Source organism: Engraulis encrasicolus, chromosome 19, assembly GCF_034702125.1.
Source record: "Engraulis encrasicolus isolate BLACKSEA-1 chromosome 19, IST_EnEncr_1.0, whole genome shotgun sequence".
NCBI classification, from domain to species: domain Eukaryota; kingdom Metazoa; phylum Chordata; class Actinopteri; order Clupeiformes; family Engraulidae; genus Engraulis; species Engraulis encrasicolus.
The window spans coordinates 1,507,124-1,526,666 of NC_085875.1; the positions used below are offsets into that span (position 1 = coordinate 1,507,124).

The window sequence follows — 19,543 nt, forward strand, 5'->3', positions numbered from 1 at the left end:
TTCCGAGGCACACTTTATCAAACCATTACTTGTACTAATGTCTTAAAAAAAAGATCTCTTTTTCAACAGCCTAATTTTGACATTGTTGTGTAGTTGCCCTTTAAGCGTGTTTTAATATATCAGATATTGAGCTTACATATTTTTCATAATTTCACATTTTCTATTTATACATATAAATTATACATAATTATATATAGATATATATAAATATACATTTTTAACTGTCTGTTAAAAAGCTTTGACCTAATGCAGAGAAAAAAAAAATCACCTGTTCCGTATCTGTTGAAATTCTCCTCATCCCAGCTGGTGGTTGCTGCGGTAACCACCAATCGAGAGACGACAACAACAAGGCCTTTTGAAACTCTGACGCCCCATTAAAGGAAATGCCAATTCGCCCCTTCAGACTCTCATTTCCTTGATGAGCAGCGCCTTGTTTTGAACAGTTTCTCTTTTTCTGCATCTGCGGTTCATTTATCCAGTCCCCATCACAGCCAGTAATGTCTCCTCTGGGTTCAGACTGCCACATGGCTGCACATGTTCATGTTTTGTAGATGAGGATTAGGATCTCGACCACCCAGACACATTAAAATCAAGGATGAGGTATGAGGAAGAAGAAGGAGGAATGGTGGCCTCCATGTACCGTACACATTTCAAAAGTTACTACCCCAAAGAGCCGTGTTTGACTTACGTGATGCGTGACGCAAACTGGGAGGTCATCAAAAGGTCATTGAAGAGGAAGACGTTTTGTTTTGCAGGTGATGCGAGGACATGCCGCTATTTGCTTTTTTATTCTTGTTTTGTCAAAGGTCTACTACGTACATGATAGAGTTTATGCTTGACGTTTATTTTAACCCATGGCTACGATTCCCTTGTACAAATTGTACAGTAATCAAAAACTATTGTACTATGTCTCTGGTAAACCCTGTAAGTTGACCCTCATTGGTGAAAAAAACGAATAAATGACTATAAAATCAAGCTGCTTGTATCTTTTATTAGTTTTATAATCATGTATTACCACTGCTATTATTATTATTATTATTATTATTTTATTATTATTATCATCGTCATTATTATTATTATCAACATTCTTCTTCTTCTTCTTCTTCTTCTTCTTCTTCTTATTAAGCGGGCTTGCGGAGCAAGAGCAGAGCTCTTGCAGAGCAAGGCCCGATTATAGTAATCTCTAAGTCCTGTTTATTGGTTCTCTTGTACAGGGACAGTAAAAATAGAAAATGGATCTCCTCCTAGGCCTTTCGAGATAGAGACACCGTTCAAACACTAAAACGACCGGCTCGGCTTGGAGATCGCGTTTCGTTATAGGCTTCTCCGTGTCTCTTGTCGTTTTCCCGTTTTTGGCGATTTAGTGAAAGCCTGGGTCCCCATTGGAAACAGTGGTGGAACCTCCATGAACCAAGGTTCCGCCACTCTAGAGATTAGAGTGTAGGAGGCTTTTTCGGTCATAAAACATCAACACTTTCACCTAGAAGTTTAGTTGACGCGTTGTTAGCGAGCTCTATGGGATGTCTCCAAATTGTGAAAGTTTCATCTCCCAACTCCCAATACTTTTTAAATGGCAGGTTTGTAAAAAAAACAGGCCTGGCTCTATGGAGAATCCCATTCTTTCGAAAAGTGCATTTTTCAAGAGATCAGCGCATGTCCCACACGGAGGTCCATTTGTGCCTGAAAATTTTAACCTATAAACTTCATTCAAAGACTGTTAGAGAGATCACAAGCATGACTCCGATCTGTGAAAAGGACACTTGCCAACTCCTTTTAGTTTTTTTACAACGATGTTGTAAAGACAAAAAACTCATTCTCATTTTCTCCCCTGTTAAAGGCTCAATACTAACTGTCTTTCAGTCAATCACAACAGGTGCAGCCAGTGAAGGATTCCATTTCAACTGTCACTGTCTCAAGATTCCATTCTTAACGAGCAGGTGCGAGCAAGCATTCTAGAAGTCTATTGTTGAGCTCTGCAATGCAATGTAATATAGTCTTGCTGGACTATGCATGACAATTAGCTGCTTGGCTTAGTGGTAATGCATGCCGCTGCATTAGAGATATGGAGGTTGAGGGTTCGAAACCCACCTGAGGCCATGTTGATTTTCTAAATTATATCATATGCAGCGTTCCTTGGCCGACTTAAAATGCCATGTATATCATTTAGTATGGATGGCAAATGTGCTGAATTACAGATATTGAGGTTGAGGGTTCGAAACCCAGTCAAAGCCATGTTGATTTTCAAAATTACATCATATGCAGTGTTCCTTGGCCAACTTAAAATGCCATGTATGTCATTTAGTATGCATGGCAAATGTGCTGGATTACAGATATGGAGGTTGGGGGTTCGAATCCCAGTCAAAGCCATGTTGACTTTCAAAATTATATCATATGCAGTGTTCCTTGGCCAACTTAAAATGCCATGTATGTCATTTAGTATGAATGGCAAATGTGCTGAATTAGGGATATGGGGGTTGGAGGTTCGAACCCCAGTCGAAGCCATGTTGATTTTCAAAATGATATCATATGCAGTGTTCCTTAGCCAACTTCAAATATCATGTATTGTATGTCATTTAATATCAATGGCAAAGGGGTTGGATTACAGATATGGAGGTTGTGAGTTCTAATCCCGCTCGAAGCCATGTTGATTTTCAAAATTATATCATATGCAGTGTTCCTTAGCCAACTTAAAATAACATGTATGTCATTTAGTATATCCCCAAAACGCAGAGCTACAACACTTTCAAGATGGCTGAATCCAAGATGGCTGAATTGTTTGGCCCATAACTTCTGACTGGGTGGATGGAGTTTTTCCAAGATTTCTTTTAGCTTTGTTTTCTCAATAGTACTTTGTTTCATCTCTGCCCCAAAAGGCAAGCCCGCTTCCAGCATTTTCTGTGAGAATGCATTTCTAGTTATTATTATTATTATTATTATTTAGCAGGTGAAGTGGTGTCAATAGGATTGGTAAAAGGAGAAGACGACAAAGAAAAAGAAGACAAGTTTGCTGGGAAAAGATAGCTTAATTATTTATTAGAAAGATTTCTTCAGCTCATACAGCATGTGTGAAAGATGACTTCAAAAATCTCCATTTAATTGCCAGCTGTTAGTTTAAGCAACCGATATGACATACACAGAAACAAACAAAACACAAAAGTAATAACCTAACAAACAGATAACCTTCCTCCTCGAAACGCTACTCAATTAGAAAAGCCACTGCACACTCATATTCCAAAACGCTTCATGACACATTCTGCAAAAATACTAACAAACATGACGCAACGTCTGCCATTCCACACTAACACACTAATGAAAATATCCCTTCCCAGACACACAGAGATTAGCTGCAAAAAGCATATCAAAACCTCACCTTCCCATCACAAGCTGTCTCCCCAACAGAGCCAGACAGTGGACTTGTTCTATTTATCGCTTGTCAAAAGTCACAGTTTAGCATTGGACTTATTTTTTGTCACAGTCGTGTTGTCGAACATTAGTTTTTTGACTGTCGCTGTGCAGTCTGCCTAAAGGGAGGCAGGTGAGGATGAGGATGATGATGATGAAGGTGACTGGTGTTGCGGCTGGTAGAGGATGATAAGGAATGTATTAAGCAATGTTAAAGTGCAGTGATGCTGTCTGACACAGACTTTCTAACCTAGCCTATCCTTTTTTTCTTCTTTTTTTTTTCTCCTTTATTTTACTAGGCTTTCCTTTTTTTGGGTCAGTGACGTTTCAACAGTAGCACAACAAAATTGTCTTCACCACAAGTGCAAGAATTGGCATCAACCCTCATAAAACAACCAACATACACACACCAATCGGCACCAAATGCATCAGACCATCCCATCCCTTCAATTTATCCCAATGCTACAGCTAATGTCAACTCCCTCATACACTCCACTTTTTGTGTGTAAAAATAAACCATTCCCCTGTAATAGAAACCCTGTGTACATTCATTTTAGTGCGTCCCCAATTTACCAATATAACATTCAAACCCATTGTCATGATATCTAGGGAACTCCTCTAGTTTGTTAAAGTGCTCCGCATTCGTCTAGAGTTCACCCAAATCTTAGACTTCATTCATCACCACAGGCAAAGATGACCGTCTTACAAAATATGACGGATTGTTTTTTTTTCTTCTTTTTTTTGTTTTGTTAGAATACTCATGCTATTCTTCATTCAGTATACTTGATTCCTCATGTGAATACTTAAAGTAGTAATAAGAAATCAATGGGGATTATTAATATTATTGCACAGGCATATCCCTGAAGAGGAGGGGAAAATAGTGTTAATTAATTATAAACGAGGACATGATCTCCACACACTCTGAGTCCTATCAACAAGTAGTGCTTGGTGTCGTCTTTAGTGCTATACTGGGTACGTTCCAATATGTGACCTTGCGTCCTCCACTTGTGCTTGTGGCCTCATACCAGGAAGTAATACGTCACGATGACATCACTGACAACAGCATTATATTTCAATATCTCACAAAAGCTCAATTTTAAAGTCATTTTCTCATTTGCAAACTGGATGGTGAATGAAAAACAGTCCTCCAAAAATTGTTGTGGCTAGACTGACAGCGGGGAAACTTTATTGTTTTCTCCACGGAGGAGTGGCCAAGAGGCAGGCCGAGGCCACAAGCACAAGTGGAGGACGCAAGGTCGCATATTGGAACGCATCCACGGTGTGGAATGTCTGTCCCACTCACAACACAGGTTTTGTCAGTAACATCACAGGAAAGACAGCAAATGAAGGAGACCATTAACATTAACACAAAACACAAACTAGTATACTGTAGAACTACACAGGGGCAACACTAGAAATTGTGGGCCCCCTGAAAGAAAATAAATTTTTGGGCCCCCACCCCCAAATATATTACTAACAAAGGTAACACATTTTTCACAGTCCCCTAATTACTGTGTAGCAATGATGCTTTCTGGGTAACAACAGGGTAACAGAGAATCTAACAGGTAAAAAGGGGGTAATTACAAAGTAAATACTATGTCATTTTAAAAAAGAAACTACTGTGTATTTTCTGGGTAACAACAGGGTAAAAGAGAGAAGTTCCATGGTGTCTAACAGGTATCCAGAAAATACACAGTAGTTTCATAGTGATAGTTGAGATATGTGTATTACACCGTATTTACTTTGTAATTGCCCCCTTTTACCTGTTAGATACCATGTAACTTCTCTGGTGATAGTTGAGATATGAGTATTACACCGTATTTATTTTGTATTTGCCCCCTTTTACCTGTTATATACCATGTGACTTCTCTGTTACTTTGCTGTTACCCAGAAAGTACACAGTAATTAGGAGGCTGTAAAATAAAGCGTTACCAAAACAAACATCTCACCAGAACAAACGTATCCCATGAAGCTCTGGGACCCCTGGATCCTCACGATCCCCCTCCAACACTTAGTGTTGCCCCTGGTGCAATAGGTTGGTGGTTGTCAACCTTTTTTGATCAGTGGATCTCAACCTTTTTTGATCAGTGGTTCTCAACCAAGCAAACGTCTCCTTGACCTCATCGTAAGCCAATGCCCATCCCCTTATTGTTAACAAAATAAAACAGACAAATGTCCCTCTTTTGCAACTGAGCAACCCCCTCCTCCCCCTACCTCCCCCTCTTAGCTGTCTTGCTCTCAACACGGGGGTGTTGAGACTCTCCAACACCCTCTGGAGGGCTGTTGGGCCCCCGTTGAGAAAGAATTGCTTCATCAGACCAGTGGCCTATAAAGATCACCACACCGGTCTGATGAAAGGTGCGCATTTGAAAAATCCTATTAAACACTCTCAAAAAGGGAGTACACATTACAACTGATATTACTGACTTCCTTTGCAGGGGCGGTTCCAGACATTCATTCTTGGGGTGGCAAAGGGGTGGCGAAGTGTATTTCAGGGGGGCATGCTCCTACACTAAGGGAAAATTATAAACGCTATATAATCGACACACACACTTATGTGATACAGTGAATCCCTTAAAGTGAAACCCTGCAACCTAAAGTTCTATGTCTGAAATGATGTCAAGCATTAAGGCTATTGGTCACAATCAGGGCTCTTAATTGGGGTGGTAAATCATATTTCTGGGGGGGCAAATGCCACCCCCTGCCACCCCTTAGAACCGCCCCTGTTCCTTTGCTGGATTCGTTTGGTTGGAGCCAGAGGTGTCATAAGTAAAAGTAAAAAGTAAATTCTTGGTGTAAGTACAACACTAGCACATGATATTACATAGTCGCTGTTACACCAGTTACTCCATTGTACCTCATGAGGTAGCGAGACTGTGATGTTACTGAAAAATACTAAAAGCCTATCAAGAACCCCCCACAAACTTGATGCAACCAGTGGCGAGTCGGCTGGTTGTAAGACAAGTATACAGGTCTACTTTTTAATCAAATAAGTTACCTGTAGGGCTGTAACTATATTGTATTGAACCGAGAAATCGCGATACACAGAGGGACAATACTGTATCGTGATTCAAGGAGGCAGTATCGCGATACACCTTTTCAAAGTTTTGTTACCATCAGTCCAGAAAACAACCACATGATATGAAGTGATAGTGCTTCCAAGCATCAAATCATCATCATTGTTATATTTTAACTTTTTTAGAAATGATTAGTAGCCTTTTGCAACCTATTATACCTATAAACTATCATAGTTTTTATTTCATCACGATTTATGCCCTACGGTTCGATACACGATAACATGGGGTGTATCGAACCGTAGGGCATACAGTAAATCGTGATATGAACCGAATCGTGAGTTGAGTGAATCGTTACAGCCCTAGTTACCTGTGTTTATTTTTTTACTTTTACTTTTGGCACCTCTGGTTGGTTCGAGCGTTCTCCACCACCTTTTGGGAGGCCCCTGGATCTCCTTGGGTAACACCCCCACCCTGAACGTCACACCTGCGTGTCCCATACGCATGACATGACAGTGTCATAACCGTGGCAACACAGTGTCATAACCGTGGCAACACAGTGTCATAACACAGTCATGAATGAGTCTTAAACACGATGTCCATGTCAACAACATTTTATGGTCATGAAAAGTTGACATTGTTTGGGCCGTCTTTACCATAACCAAATGTCACTCAATGACAAGTCAAAATTTTTATGATGACATTGTTGGCATGTTTATGACACGTGCACGACTGAGTCACGACGCTCTTGTGACACTGTCATGTTATACGCATGACGTCGGCGTCAGGTAAAGTGTTACCGCTTAGTGCACGGGCGAGGCTTCATTCCTCTCTCTAAGCCTCTTGAAACGGAAGTATCCACACACCCACCTCCACCCTCCCCATACACACGATTTCTTCCACCAGTTTGGCGCCACTGTTTCCGTGGTACTACGTAGCTCGTCCATGGGACTTTCATTCATTTAATTTCTTTCTTTCATTCCTTCATTCATTCATCCGTACATTCCCCCGTTCCTTCATTGCCCCCACTACTCCATGGGGAGTTCATTCCATCGTTAATTCATTCATTCCGTCGTTAATTCATTCATTCCGTCGTTAATTCATTCATTCAGTTGATAATTCATTCATTCAGTCGATAATTCATTCATTCAGTCGTTAATTCATTCATTCAGTCGTTAATTCATTCATTCCGTCGCTAATTCATTCATTCCGTCGTTAATTCATTCCTTCAGTCGTTAATTCATTAATTCAGTCGATAATTCATTCATTCAGTCGTCAATTCCTTCCTTCCTTCGTTAATTCATTCATTCAGCTGTTAGTTAATTAATTAATTCATTCATTCAGTTGTTACTAAATTCATTCAGTCGTTAATTCATTCAATCATTCTTTCATTCATTCCATCATTCATCTGTCCATTTCCCCTCCTCCGTCAGTGCCCCTCCTCCTCCTCCACCAGCTTGGCGCCACTGATGCCTCGGTAGGTGACGCGGCTGGGCCGGACCAGAACGCCGTATCCCTGACGACAGGTGAAGTAGCGGCGGCCCTCCACAGAGCCGTCGTTCTTGCCGCGGGCGCTCCTCAGCTCCAGGCCCAGCCAGAGGCCCGGCGCGAAGTCCGTGGTGCCCAGGTAGCGGATAATACCCATCTCACTGGCACTGGTCAGCAGAACCTGCACGGGACAGAACCCAACAGAACAGAACAAGGGTGTCAAACTCATATACACTGAGCTTATTTCTCAGATAGTAGATCCATGTCGTAGCTCTGTGAGGTACATGTCTAAAATCTGGGAGCACTGGCACATGTGCCTTCACTAACTTACATGTATATAGTATATTTTTTGTATAAAATGTGTATTTATGAATGTGTGATGTATTGCTTTAATTGATCTATGTACTGTGCTGTCTCTCATGTGGGCCTTGAGCCTGTAATAAAATGTATATATATATCAGTGCAAAATCAAAATCTTTGATGAAATCGAGTGCCAAATTCATTATCTATATAACCCTTGTAAAGTGTTGAAGTTTTTGTTACATAGAAGGTGTTTGGGACCTTTTCACCCGGGCCTATACATGGGTTCGCACTCGCAGTGTTTGTAAACAAGATGTTACGAGGAGGGGCAAGACACTGGCAGCCAACCATGTGAGCTAATTTTTTGACCGACAGTGGTTTCCAACAATCAGAGGTTGAGTTGTGCGCAGCTAGGTTCGCGCAGCCGGAGGAAAACAAAAATTTAGAACCAATGTATAGAAAAATCATTTAAAAAAATAAATAAACCGCTCATATTCACCCTCATGTTCCCATCATCCTGCTTGCGTATTTACACGTATTTCTGTCAATACATTTTTTTAGGGTGAGGGATACAGAGAGAGAAAGATAGGGAGATCGTGAAGAAAGTAAACTCAATCTTGGAGGGGTTAATAAAGCTTACTCTCTCTGTCTCTCTCTCTCTCTCTGTCTCTCTCTCTCTCTCTCTCTCTCTCTCTGGGGGAAATTAGCTCAAATTCACCCTCATGTTCCCTTCATCCTGCGTGCATATTTTTGTGTATTTCTGTCTAGATATGTTTTTTGAGGGTGAGGGATACAGAGAGAGAAAGATAGGGAGATCGTGAAGAAAGTAAACTCAATCTCGGAGCCCATCTTCTTAACCACTAGGCCACGGCTGCCCGTTTTCGAAAATGTGAATACAAGGATGGTTGAAATGCCTCCATAGAAGCGTACTCAACACACTATAGCACCCTGGACAAGCTGATAAAAGCAGAACAAGTGGCAACAATACAGTAGATGCAAAGTGAGGGGGGTTGGCTGTCCTCAGGATTCCCCTCGGGGTTAATAAAGCTTACTCTCTCTCTGTCTCTCTCTCTCTCTCTCTCTGTCTCTCTCTCTCTCTCTCTCTCTCTCTCTCTCTCTCTCTCTGTCTCTCTGTCTCTCTCTCTCTCTCTCTCTCTCTCTCTCTCTCTCTCTCTCTCTCTCTCTCTCTCTCTCCTGTGAGGGGGGTTGGCTGTCCTCAGGATTCCCCTCGGTGTTAATAAAGCTTACTCTCTGTGTGTCTCTCTCTCTCTCTCTCTCTGTCTCTCTCTCTCTCTCTCTCTCTCTCTCTCTCTCTCTCTCTCTCTCTCTCTCTCTCTCTCTCTCTCTCTCTGTCTCTCTCTCTGTCTCTCTCTCTCTCTCCTCTAGTGGTTGCTCTGGGTCTGCATGCTCACGTGCAGTTGTACTCTTTTTTTTGTAAAGAATGTTTTGAGGGCTTTTATTATAACAGGATTGTGTGAGAGGAGACAGGAAATGAGCTGGAGAGAGATTTGGGGTAGGACTGGGAAATGACCCTGGTCGGACTCCAACCGGGGTCCCCATGGGCATGCAAACCCAAATGTGGGGGGCTTAGCGCTCCCGTGCAGTTGTGCTCTTCTCTCTGTCTCTACACTACTCTCTCTCTCTCCTCCAGTGTTTGGCATGAGGATTGTACCTGCATGCCCACGTGTAGTTTGACGGCCCGGTCGGAGCTGGAGGGGGTGGAGGTGCCGGTGCCGGTTCCGGTGCTGTGGGTGGTGGCGCCTCCTAAGCTGCTGCTGGGACGGGGGCTTGAGGTGTCCATAGCACCTCCTCCTCCTCCTCCTCCTCCTCCTCCTCCTCCACTAGTGCGGCTCATTGCACTGCGGTGGCGTCTGATAGCACCTGAGCGGCTCCTGCTGTGAGGCAAGATGGAGAAAATATTACTGTGTAATATTTCAAGTAGTTAAAGGGACACTGTGTGAGATTTTTAGTTGTTTATTTCCAGAATTCATGCTGCCCATTCACTAATGTTACCTTTTTCATGAATACTTACCACCAGCATCAAATTCTAAATATTCATTATGACTGCAAAAGTTGCACTTTTCATACATGAAAAGGGGGATCTTCTCCATGGTCCGCCATTTTGAATTTCCAAAAATAGCCATTTTTAGCTGTGAAAATGACTGTACCTGGACCATACTAGAAAGTATTTGTTTATTACTTAGTAAACTTCCATGTAAAGATCAAATTTGGCAATAGGCAGCCCAGTTTCAATGAGCAGGATAGTTGCAGATTTCCTGCACAGTGTCCCTTTAATTTCCAGGAATCTAAGCTGCCCATTCACAAATGTTACCTTTTTCATCCATACTTACCACCAACATCAAATTCAAAGTATTCAATAAGACATTTTTCATACATGGTTCGCCATTTTGAATTTCTAGAAATAAGCATTTTTAGCTGAAATATTTACTGTACTTTGGTCATGCTAGTACAATATTAGCTAATTAATTAGTAAATATTAATGAAAAGGTCATATTTGGCATTAGACGGCACAATTTCACTGAACAGTGTACTTTGTAGTTGCAATACCCACTCTGGCAACCATCTTACACAGTGCACTTTTAAGAGGCTTTAAGATGTTAATTAAGACATTCATGTCTCGTCTCAAAGACAACATAGAATACTAAAAACAAGTATGTGGCCACATACTATAGGACAAACAATTTAAGGAAAAATCTAGTCACAATCATGAAATGACAGACCGTAAATTGAAAAAGTTACATTCCAAGTTCACTGTAACTGAGTTAGCAATTGGCCATGTCCTATGATAAATTAAAAGAAAATGAAAATAGTATTAAAAAAACAGAAAGTCCACCTGTTTGCCGCATTCCTGCGATGCTGTTCCTTAGCCGTAGAGATGGCGGTGGACGTACTGAAACTACGACGCAAACCTGAATACAAAGACAAGAACACAGAAATCATGCTTCAACATTATTCAAGGGCAACTTCATTAACCTGACTCTTGCCCAATGTTGCCAGATGTGTCTGATCAAATCCCGCCCAAAAGGTTCTGAAAAAAACGAAAACATTTGCTAAATTCTGCCCAATTTCAACACATTGCATTGACTTCTATGGGCCAAAAATGGCAGAAAAAACGCCAAATGGACAATTTTTCCCCGTTTTTACCTGCAGACGGCCATCCCAAGTAGCCCAATCTGGCAACACTGCTCTGGCCAGATGGATTTGTTCGGCCCTGCTCCATGATCATGCATCTGGAGCTACTGTACGTGTATTATTTTGGACCTCAAGCCCAGTGTGCAGGGTTGCCAGATGAGGCTGATGATTTCCAGCCCAAAAAAATGCTCAAAACCCGCCTGGAAACACTAAATCCCGCCAAATTCTATTGATTTCTATGGCCAAAAATGTAGTGTTTTTTCTCCAAAATCCATTTTTACCCGCAGACGTCCATCCTAAGTAGCTGGAAACCGCCCATTCTGGCAACACTGCCAGTGTGAGGACCACTCTATCACAGGACTGTGACTTATAGCCTTTCTGTGTACACTCACCCATGGTCGTCATTCCCTCCAAACTGGGGACTACTGCAGCGGCTAACTGAATAACTAAGTCACTAAGAACAAAATGTAACGCACTGTACATGGAAACTAAAACTAAAAAACACCTGAAATTCAAATTTGAATTAAATGAAATGTACTATAAAGATGTAAAGGCGCTCACCTGTCAAAGGCTGGCTGAGTCGGGACGACGACAGGTCAGATAAGCAGTCCACAGAGCCGTGGATCCTGAGAGATGAGAGCGAGAGAGAGAGGAAGAGGATGGTTAATATTAGGGGTAGGGCTGGGAATCAATCCAAATTTCCAAGGTCACGATCCGATTCAATCCACGATCCGATTCAATTCGATTTGATATCGATCTTCTGTATATGTTAAAGTGGGTTGTCACTTTAACCTATTTATGCTTAGAGCAGTTATAATATCTCAGCCTTTGATGCCCACACAAACATGAAATAGTGGGCATGTAGCCTACATGAATGTGGATGAGAGCTACAGGATGTGGTTGAGGAATAGCGCCTATAATCATCTGCAAAAGATCGATCCACAAAGTTGTGAATCGATATTGCACTTTTCGAACGTGAATCGATATTGGATCGCAGATCGATCTTTTGAACCCAGCCCTAATTAGGGGTTGGTATACTACTGTATTGGTAAAGGGTTCATGATTCAATGTGCAGCACAATACAGGTGTTTAGAAGTACGGTGCGCACATCCACAAGTGGTTGTCCAGGTGCCAGACAAAAAGTAGTAATAGTGTGATGCAGCGGTCCGCACACTGAGAATTAACTCCAAAAATACTTTATTTCATTTTAACACACGGCAACGTTTCGATCCAACAGAGGGATCTTCCTCTGACCCAGTGTGCGGAGTGGACCGCTTCATCACACAGCACAGTACAGGTGCCATGTTTTTATGCCACGTCCCTTCTGTCTGGGACCCCACAGCAGTAATTCAGCGACCCCCCTACAGGTCCTCCTGACCCCCAGATTGGGAACCACTGATCTAGAGCAGTGTTTCTCAGACTTTTTCAGACCAAGGACCACTTTGTCCCCCCAAAAATGGTCAGGGACCACCTGTCAACTGAATTGATAGATGGGTGCTAATTTGACATAGCTAATTGCAACGCAGATCGTTTATATTCACATTGGAAGCCTGTCTTATTGCAGTGAAAATAAGATTTCAGCTATGTTCAGCTTTGTAATTATGTTAGAAATATAGCCTGCTAGCTTGTCTTGGAAAAGTAGAAATCCCCTTGCGGACCACCTGAGCTCTGTCGCGGACCACCAGTGGTCCCCGGACCACACTTTGAGAATCACTGATGTAGAGCATGTTGTGGTTGCTACAGTGTTTTAGAATTCATCTTACTTTTGTTTGTGACCAAAAACCAGGACCAGAAAGTTGTTTTTTGATACATCTCATAAATTAATATTCTGGGTCTTGTTTTGGATCCGTTTTTGGAAAGGGAAAGAGGATATTAGAAACAAATGTTTGGATTTCCAGCAACATGAAAGAAGAGATTGTGTTAATTAGCAAATGAAAGGGCATTTCCTTTTCATAAAGTTGACCAAACCACTACAAATATTGTGTTTTGTGCTAGATCTAAGACATTATTATTTCAGATATCCACCACCCACAAGCAATAGTCTCTGTGGTAATTACCAAATTAAAAGAAAAGGCAATTAGGAGGTTTTGGAAAAACAGCGGAGGGAAGAGTTAAAGGGTTTAATTGTTGCTATTATGATAAATATCATAATTATTTCAATGATTGTAATAATTACCATTATAATTACTGTTGTTGTCCGAAATAATTTATTTATTCACTGTGGCTGACCATGTATGGTATGGTTTCTACAGAGCAGTATTATGGCACTGTAGAATCGCCTAGTAGTCTAGAGCAGTGGTTCCCAACCTATGGGTCGGGGCCCAACCTATGGGTCGCCAAAGATCCACAGAGGGTTGCGAAGCCCTCTTGATTTTAAATACCATATATAGCCCATATTGAATACATGAATACCTACAAGTGCTACATTAAACATTGATTCTATATTTGACCGAAGATGAATTGAGGGATAAAATAACTAAAATGACTTTTTGCAGGAAACAGAGGACATCATGTGACTCCCTCTCGTGCGGGCGCTCGCGCAGTTGGGTCCCCAAAGCTTACATTGGTAAAAACATGGGTCCCTGAAGAAAAAGGTTGGGAACCAGTGGTCTAGAGGGTGTGCAGAAGTATTAGGAAAACAGGGTTTCTGACAATATCGTCCATTCTATGCATATTTTTTTCCAACACCAACCTGTATGAACATGAAAACCAATTGGATATACGGTCATGCAAATTTGTAAAATAACTAAGAGAGGGTATGATCGAAGGAGCCCACCAATGGCCTACATCAGGTGTGCATAATCATTTAGGCAACTTAGTTTTCCTGTGGGAAATGGGCCACAGAAAAATCTGAAGAATCTGAAGAAAACAAACTCTGAAAAGTGTATTAAACAATTTTAAAGTCGTCCAGAGCAGGCGTCACCAACGTGGTGCCCGCGGGCACCAGGTAGTCCCCCAGGAGCTTCTGAGGTGCCCACCAAGGATGTTAATAAACAGTCACGACTACAAGATTTTAGTCACAATTAATGCTTTTCTTAATTTAAATATGAGATTATTTCTTTATAGCCATTAAAGAATATTTCCTATAACTTATAAGTAAATTATCATTCAATCAAGAGTGGTTTGGGAATGATGTGAAGAGGAAAAAAGTAGCCCTCGGGTAGCTTTCAGTAACCCTCGGGTAGCCCTTGGTAGCCCTCTCACCCAGAAAGGTTGGGGACCCCTGGTCCAGAGGGATGTGGCCCCCGGGCCATTGGTTCTCCACCCACGCATCATTAGTGCTATCGGAACGCGGTGACAAAACACAGAAGTTTGAACGGCAACCAATGGTTCCATTCATAACCTTTGCCTGTGCATAACCTTCAGGTTGACTGTGCTGTAGACCACTGTTTCCCAACCAGGGGTACGTGTACCACTAGGGGTGCATGAGCACACTGCAGGGGGTACTTGGAAAAATGAAATTTGAACAAATATATGGAGCTTAGTTACATTGGGATGGAGAGAGCGATGTAGAACTTGACTTAGGGGGTACTCATGGCACAACGAAAAGGCTTGGGGGTACACAAAACAAAAAACGTTGGGAAACACTGCTATTGACATACACAATACTAGGAAAATCACTTTACTTGACGCCAGCATCGTATGTGTGAGATAACAGTGTCATAAGTGTGTCGTAACGCAGTCATGCGCATGTCATAAACATTATATCAATGTCGCGAACATTTTATGACTTTCTCATTAAGTGAGATTCTGTTATGGCAAAGACAGCCCTAACAATGTCAACTTTTCATGATCATAAAATGTTTATGACATTGACATCATGTTTAAGAATCGTCTATGAATGTGTCATGACAGTGCTTTGACACTATTATGACACTGTTATGTCATACGTATGACTTCAGCGTCTAATAAAGTGTAAAGCTCCGTGTACACCAAAAGCGAACTGCGCGACCAGAGCGACGGAAGTCATTATTTCTCTATGGAAGGAAGGCGAATAAAGCTACCAGATCGAATTCGCCAGGAGCGAAGCTTCTTGAGCGACCAGGGCGAATTTTGACGATTAAACTCAAGCTAATCTTAAGTGAATTCGCTATGATGCGGTTCGGCGAAAACCAATTGGAACATTCATATCGAAGAATGTCCCAGGCTGTCAGGACAGAGCCGTTATGTGATTAGCTGAATCAAACATGTCAATGCCGCGTACAGAGCGAATAAAGCGAATTCATGGCGAAACTTCTTCAACCACCCCAGCTACCTAAGTCGCGTAGGTAGCGCTTGGTATACACGGGCCATAACACAATAGTGTCCATACCTCTGCACGCGTGAGGGAGGGGCGAAGACGCCGTGCTTTACAGGGCATCGAAAGTACCGCACGCCCCCCACTGATCCATCATTCTTCCCATTGGCCTTGTCCAACTCAATACCCAGCCAAAGACCTGTGGAAACACACACACACACGCACGCGCACACACACACACACACACACACACACACACACACGCACGCACGCACGCACGCACGCACGCACACACGCACGCACGCATGCAAGCAAGCACACACACACATACACACACACACACACACACACACACACACACACAAAATCATCAAACCCTAAATGGAGGAAATGTATCAGCTAATTCCTGCTAGAGATGGAGATACAGTACAGTTCAATGAGTGAAATGAGTGAAATGAGTTAAATGAGTTCTTCTGGCACAGCACAGTGCAACGAGGACACAGTAGGATTTGATGGTGGTGGTAAGTATTCATGAAAAAGGTAACATTAGTGAATGGGCAGCATGAATTCTGGAAATAAACAACTAAAAATCTCACACAGTGTCCCTTTAAATGAGTGAAATGAGTGAAATGAGTTCTTCTGGCACAGCACAGTACAGTGCAGCGAGGACACAGTCGGAGGGATCACAGAGTGCTTTTACAGCTCACTGCACTCATTCACTCACAATGAGGCACAGCATTGCATTTTAAAACAACAATAAAAACAGTTTTTTATATTTTACTTTAAAAGCCCTTCTAGGGACGGGCATTGGAAATTAGCCTATGGCTGCAAATGCTATGATACTTATCTGTTAGGTTGTTGTACAGCCTACATGATGTGTATTTGTCCCTACTCAAATAAACCATAACTGAACTGAACTGAACTCTTACAGCTCAATGCACTCATTCACTCTCAGTGACTCACAGCAAGACATTTAATCAGATCAGTAGGGCTGAAAAGACCACTCCATCAGCTTCAACATTATTACTTTAGTATTGATAATCCACGTCACCTGTCACCATCTCAGATCATGTTTTATTGTCCAATCATAAAGGCCAGAGCAGGTTTTTTTTCTCTCTCTCTTTTCTTTTAGGATGCTGGAGGAAAGGGTATTGTTGCGCTCTAGATGTTTTGAAAAATAAGTAGGTGCGTGTACCCAAAAAAGTACAAAGCTGAGCAGAGAGCACTGATGATGGCAACAGCCTGTAACGTTTGCTCTACCCTGCTCTAACAAACAATAAAATAACTCCTTGTGCTTGACCTTAGTGTCTTGTTTAGTGTGCGAACCTGCTACAACTTTGTACTTTTAGGATGCTGACCAAAATGAAATAAATAAAGAACAAAGAAAAGGGTCAGAGGGCTTCGGCGTTCAGTCAAGTTTGGCGAAGGTGCTCTTTGGTTATCCTTTACTAAGGATCCAGGTCAATGAAACATATCCAAGGCACTCTTCTTCTTGGTCAAAAAGCTTTTAATAAACTTAGCTAGTTCATATTGGAACTGTAACAGTTCCACAATGAACTAGCTAAGTTTATTAAAAGCTTTTTAACAAAGAAGAAGAGTGCCTTGGATATGTTTCATTGATCTGGATCTAATATGAACTAGCTAAGTTTATTAAAAGCTTTTTAACCAAGAAGAAGAGTGCCTTGGATATGTTTCATTGACATGAAATAAATCAAATAAGAGGAAAAATTCGCACCACAACTCAACTTTTTTAAATTTATTTTTTGCTTTTGCTCTTGCCTTCCCCAATGTGTAGGCTACAGAACAGCTGACATGCGTCTACGTAGTGGACATTTTTAAAAAGCTTATTCATGATGCGACCTTTTCCTCTCATTTTATTATCAGACCATGCAATTACAGGGGCTCCAGGTAGGATTAAAAGTTTTTAATTAATCGCTGTCCCGACTCAGCCGAAGGTTATGTGAATCATTAGTAAGTGAATGATGAATCTCGCGACCACTTCCACGGTCCGCTGTCAGAAAACCCCAAATGCAACTTTTTGACAGAGTGGTCTGAACGAGTGCCGTGGGAAACACTTTTCATACAAAAAAATCTTCACATGTATTCAGATTTGTATCAACTGCTGGCATTCCGTAATGAAAAACATTCACACAGCGAGTTTATTTGAACAGCATTTTTTCATTACGGTGTAGATTTTGAGACAGGCATGCCACGGGCACCGCGCAAACGATGTCATCCTACCTTGAGCCCCTTTAATTGATGGTATAAATCGTCACAGGCTGCATGTGTGGCGATCTTCAAGCTGTGTTGCCAGATTGGGCTGTTTCCCGCCCAATTGGGCTGCTTAGGATGGCCGTGTGCGGACAAAAATGGCATTTATCAGAAAAACCCACCCAATTTCTGCGATAGAAATCAATGGAATTGGGCGGTATTTTGTGCTTCTAGGCGGGTTTTTAGAATTTTTTGGGCGGGAAATCATGAGCCTCATCTGGCAACCCTGTCTTCAAGGCTACAGGCTGCACGGCGACTGTGACACTCTATTAAGGGAAGCCAACACGGGGGGACAAAGGGACAGTTTTACAGGGCCCAAGGACAGAGTGGGCCCAGAATCTGGTTCTCTTTACATTTGTATATATCAGGGGTACTCAATTAAAAGTCCCCGAGGGCCAGTTTTTCAAAATTCCTCCCAATAAAGGGCCGGGCCGGGCCGGGCTGACACGACACGACCCCCACCAAAAAAAGTATTTAAAAAAAAAAAAATGATAAGGCCTTTGTAATCACAAAACACACACACTCACACCCACAGCAGATATTTAGTTTCCAGTGACAGGATGGGAGAACATTTCTCTCATAAAGGGCCTGCATTTTTCTGGAGCACTGTGGGGTGAGGTGCCTGCCTTGCTGTCATTGCCACCCACCTTTCAGTATTTTTTTTTAAATGACATAAAATTATCTTTTTTAAATGACATAAGATTAGCCTATATTTGCAGACTACATTCATAAACATTTATTTCTTAGTGAGAAAACCAATAAGCCTGAAGATAACACTTTTCAAACAAATGTTGCTTATTATGACTTTGTTTATGCAGCTCTCACATGCATAATGAGAATCAGATGCAATAATGGACCCAACAAAGAGGACACATAGATAGGAGGACACCAGGTTTTGCCAACAAGAAAATGGCACATTGATGCAATGTTGATTAAATGCAACAGCCAATAATAAATCATCAAGTTGCTCATAACTTTGTTTGAAATCTTATGAGGGGCTTAGCTTTCCAAACGAGCTATTTGGGGACTGTTTAAAAGTGTGAAAAGTTTATCAAGCAATTCGTTTTTAAGTAGGCTACCCCTAGTTAGCTGCCAGCAGAGCTCAAACACAATTTGCCTTCATTTGTGTTAGCAACTAGCTACAGCTAGTGCTAAACCAATTCGAAGTCCTAACACACTGTATGCAATGAAATGTGGACCATTACTTTCAAAAACGAGGCAAAGAGAACTTTGTAAATAATTTATTTACAAGTTCTACCGTCCTTCCCTTCTGTAGTCTACCTCACAACAGCCTCTGCCACCCTCATAGTCACTTCTGCTTGGAGCCTGCAGGGAGAAACGGATTGAGGGGGCGGAGACACGGCACGCATCTTCCTAGCGTCTGTGGCGCGATTTCAAAATAAGAGCCGGCAGCGCGATCGGACCAAAAAAAAAAAAAAAAAAAAATTTTTTTTTTTTTTTTTTTTTTAATTTTTTCAAAATTATTCGAGGGCCACAAATATATGCCCCGCGGGCCACAAGTGTCCCGCGGGCCGCTATTTGAGTATGGGGGCTGTATACAATCAGGGCCGGATTAAGATGGTCTGGGGCCCCTAGGCTACAGGCTGCTCTGGGCCCCCCCAGGAGGCAAATTTCATGACAAATTGTACTGTTTGTGTTTGTGAAGTTAAGAATGTTT

The 19,543-nt window shown here is 41.8% G+C and overlaps 1 protein-coding gene across 1 annotated transcript in view; it reads right to left on the bottom strand.

Moving 5' to 3' along the window:
* Positions 1-5,527: 5,527 nt before the first annotated feature.
* The window catches only part of zgc:103755 (uncharacterized protein LOC449988 homolog), a 119,064-nt gene continuing 105,048 nt past the window's right edge, over positions 5,528-19,543 (bottom strand). Inside the window, exons 13-17 of the mRNA XM_063183415.1 lie at positions 15,670-15,793; positions 11,919-11,983; positions 11,059-11,134; positions 9,877-10,099; positions 5,528-8,085 (exon numbers count right to left, since the gene is read on the bottom strand). Of these exons, the coding sequence (XP_063039485.1) occupies positions 7,846-8,085; positions 9,877-10,099; positions 11,059-11,134; positions 11,919-11,983; positions 15,670-15,793 (728 nt within the window). The 3' untranslated portion in view covers positions 5,528-7,845. The remainder of the gene's footprint in view (positions 8,086-9,876; positions 10,100-11,058; positions 11,135-11,918; positions 11,984-15,669; positions 15,794-19,543) is intronic.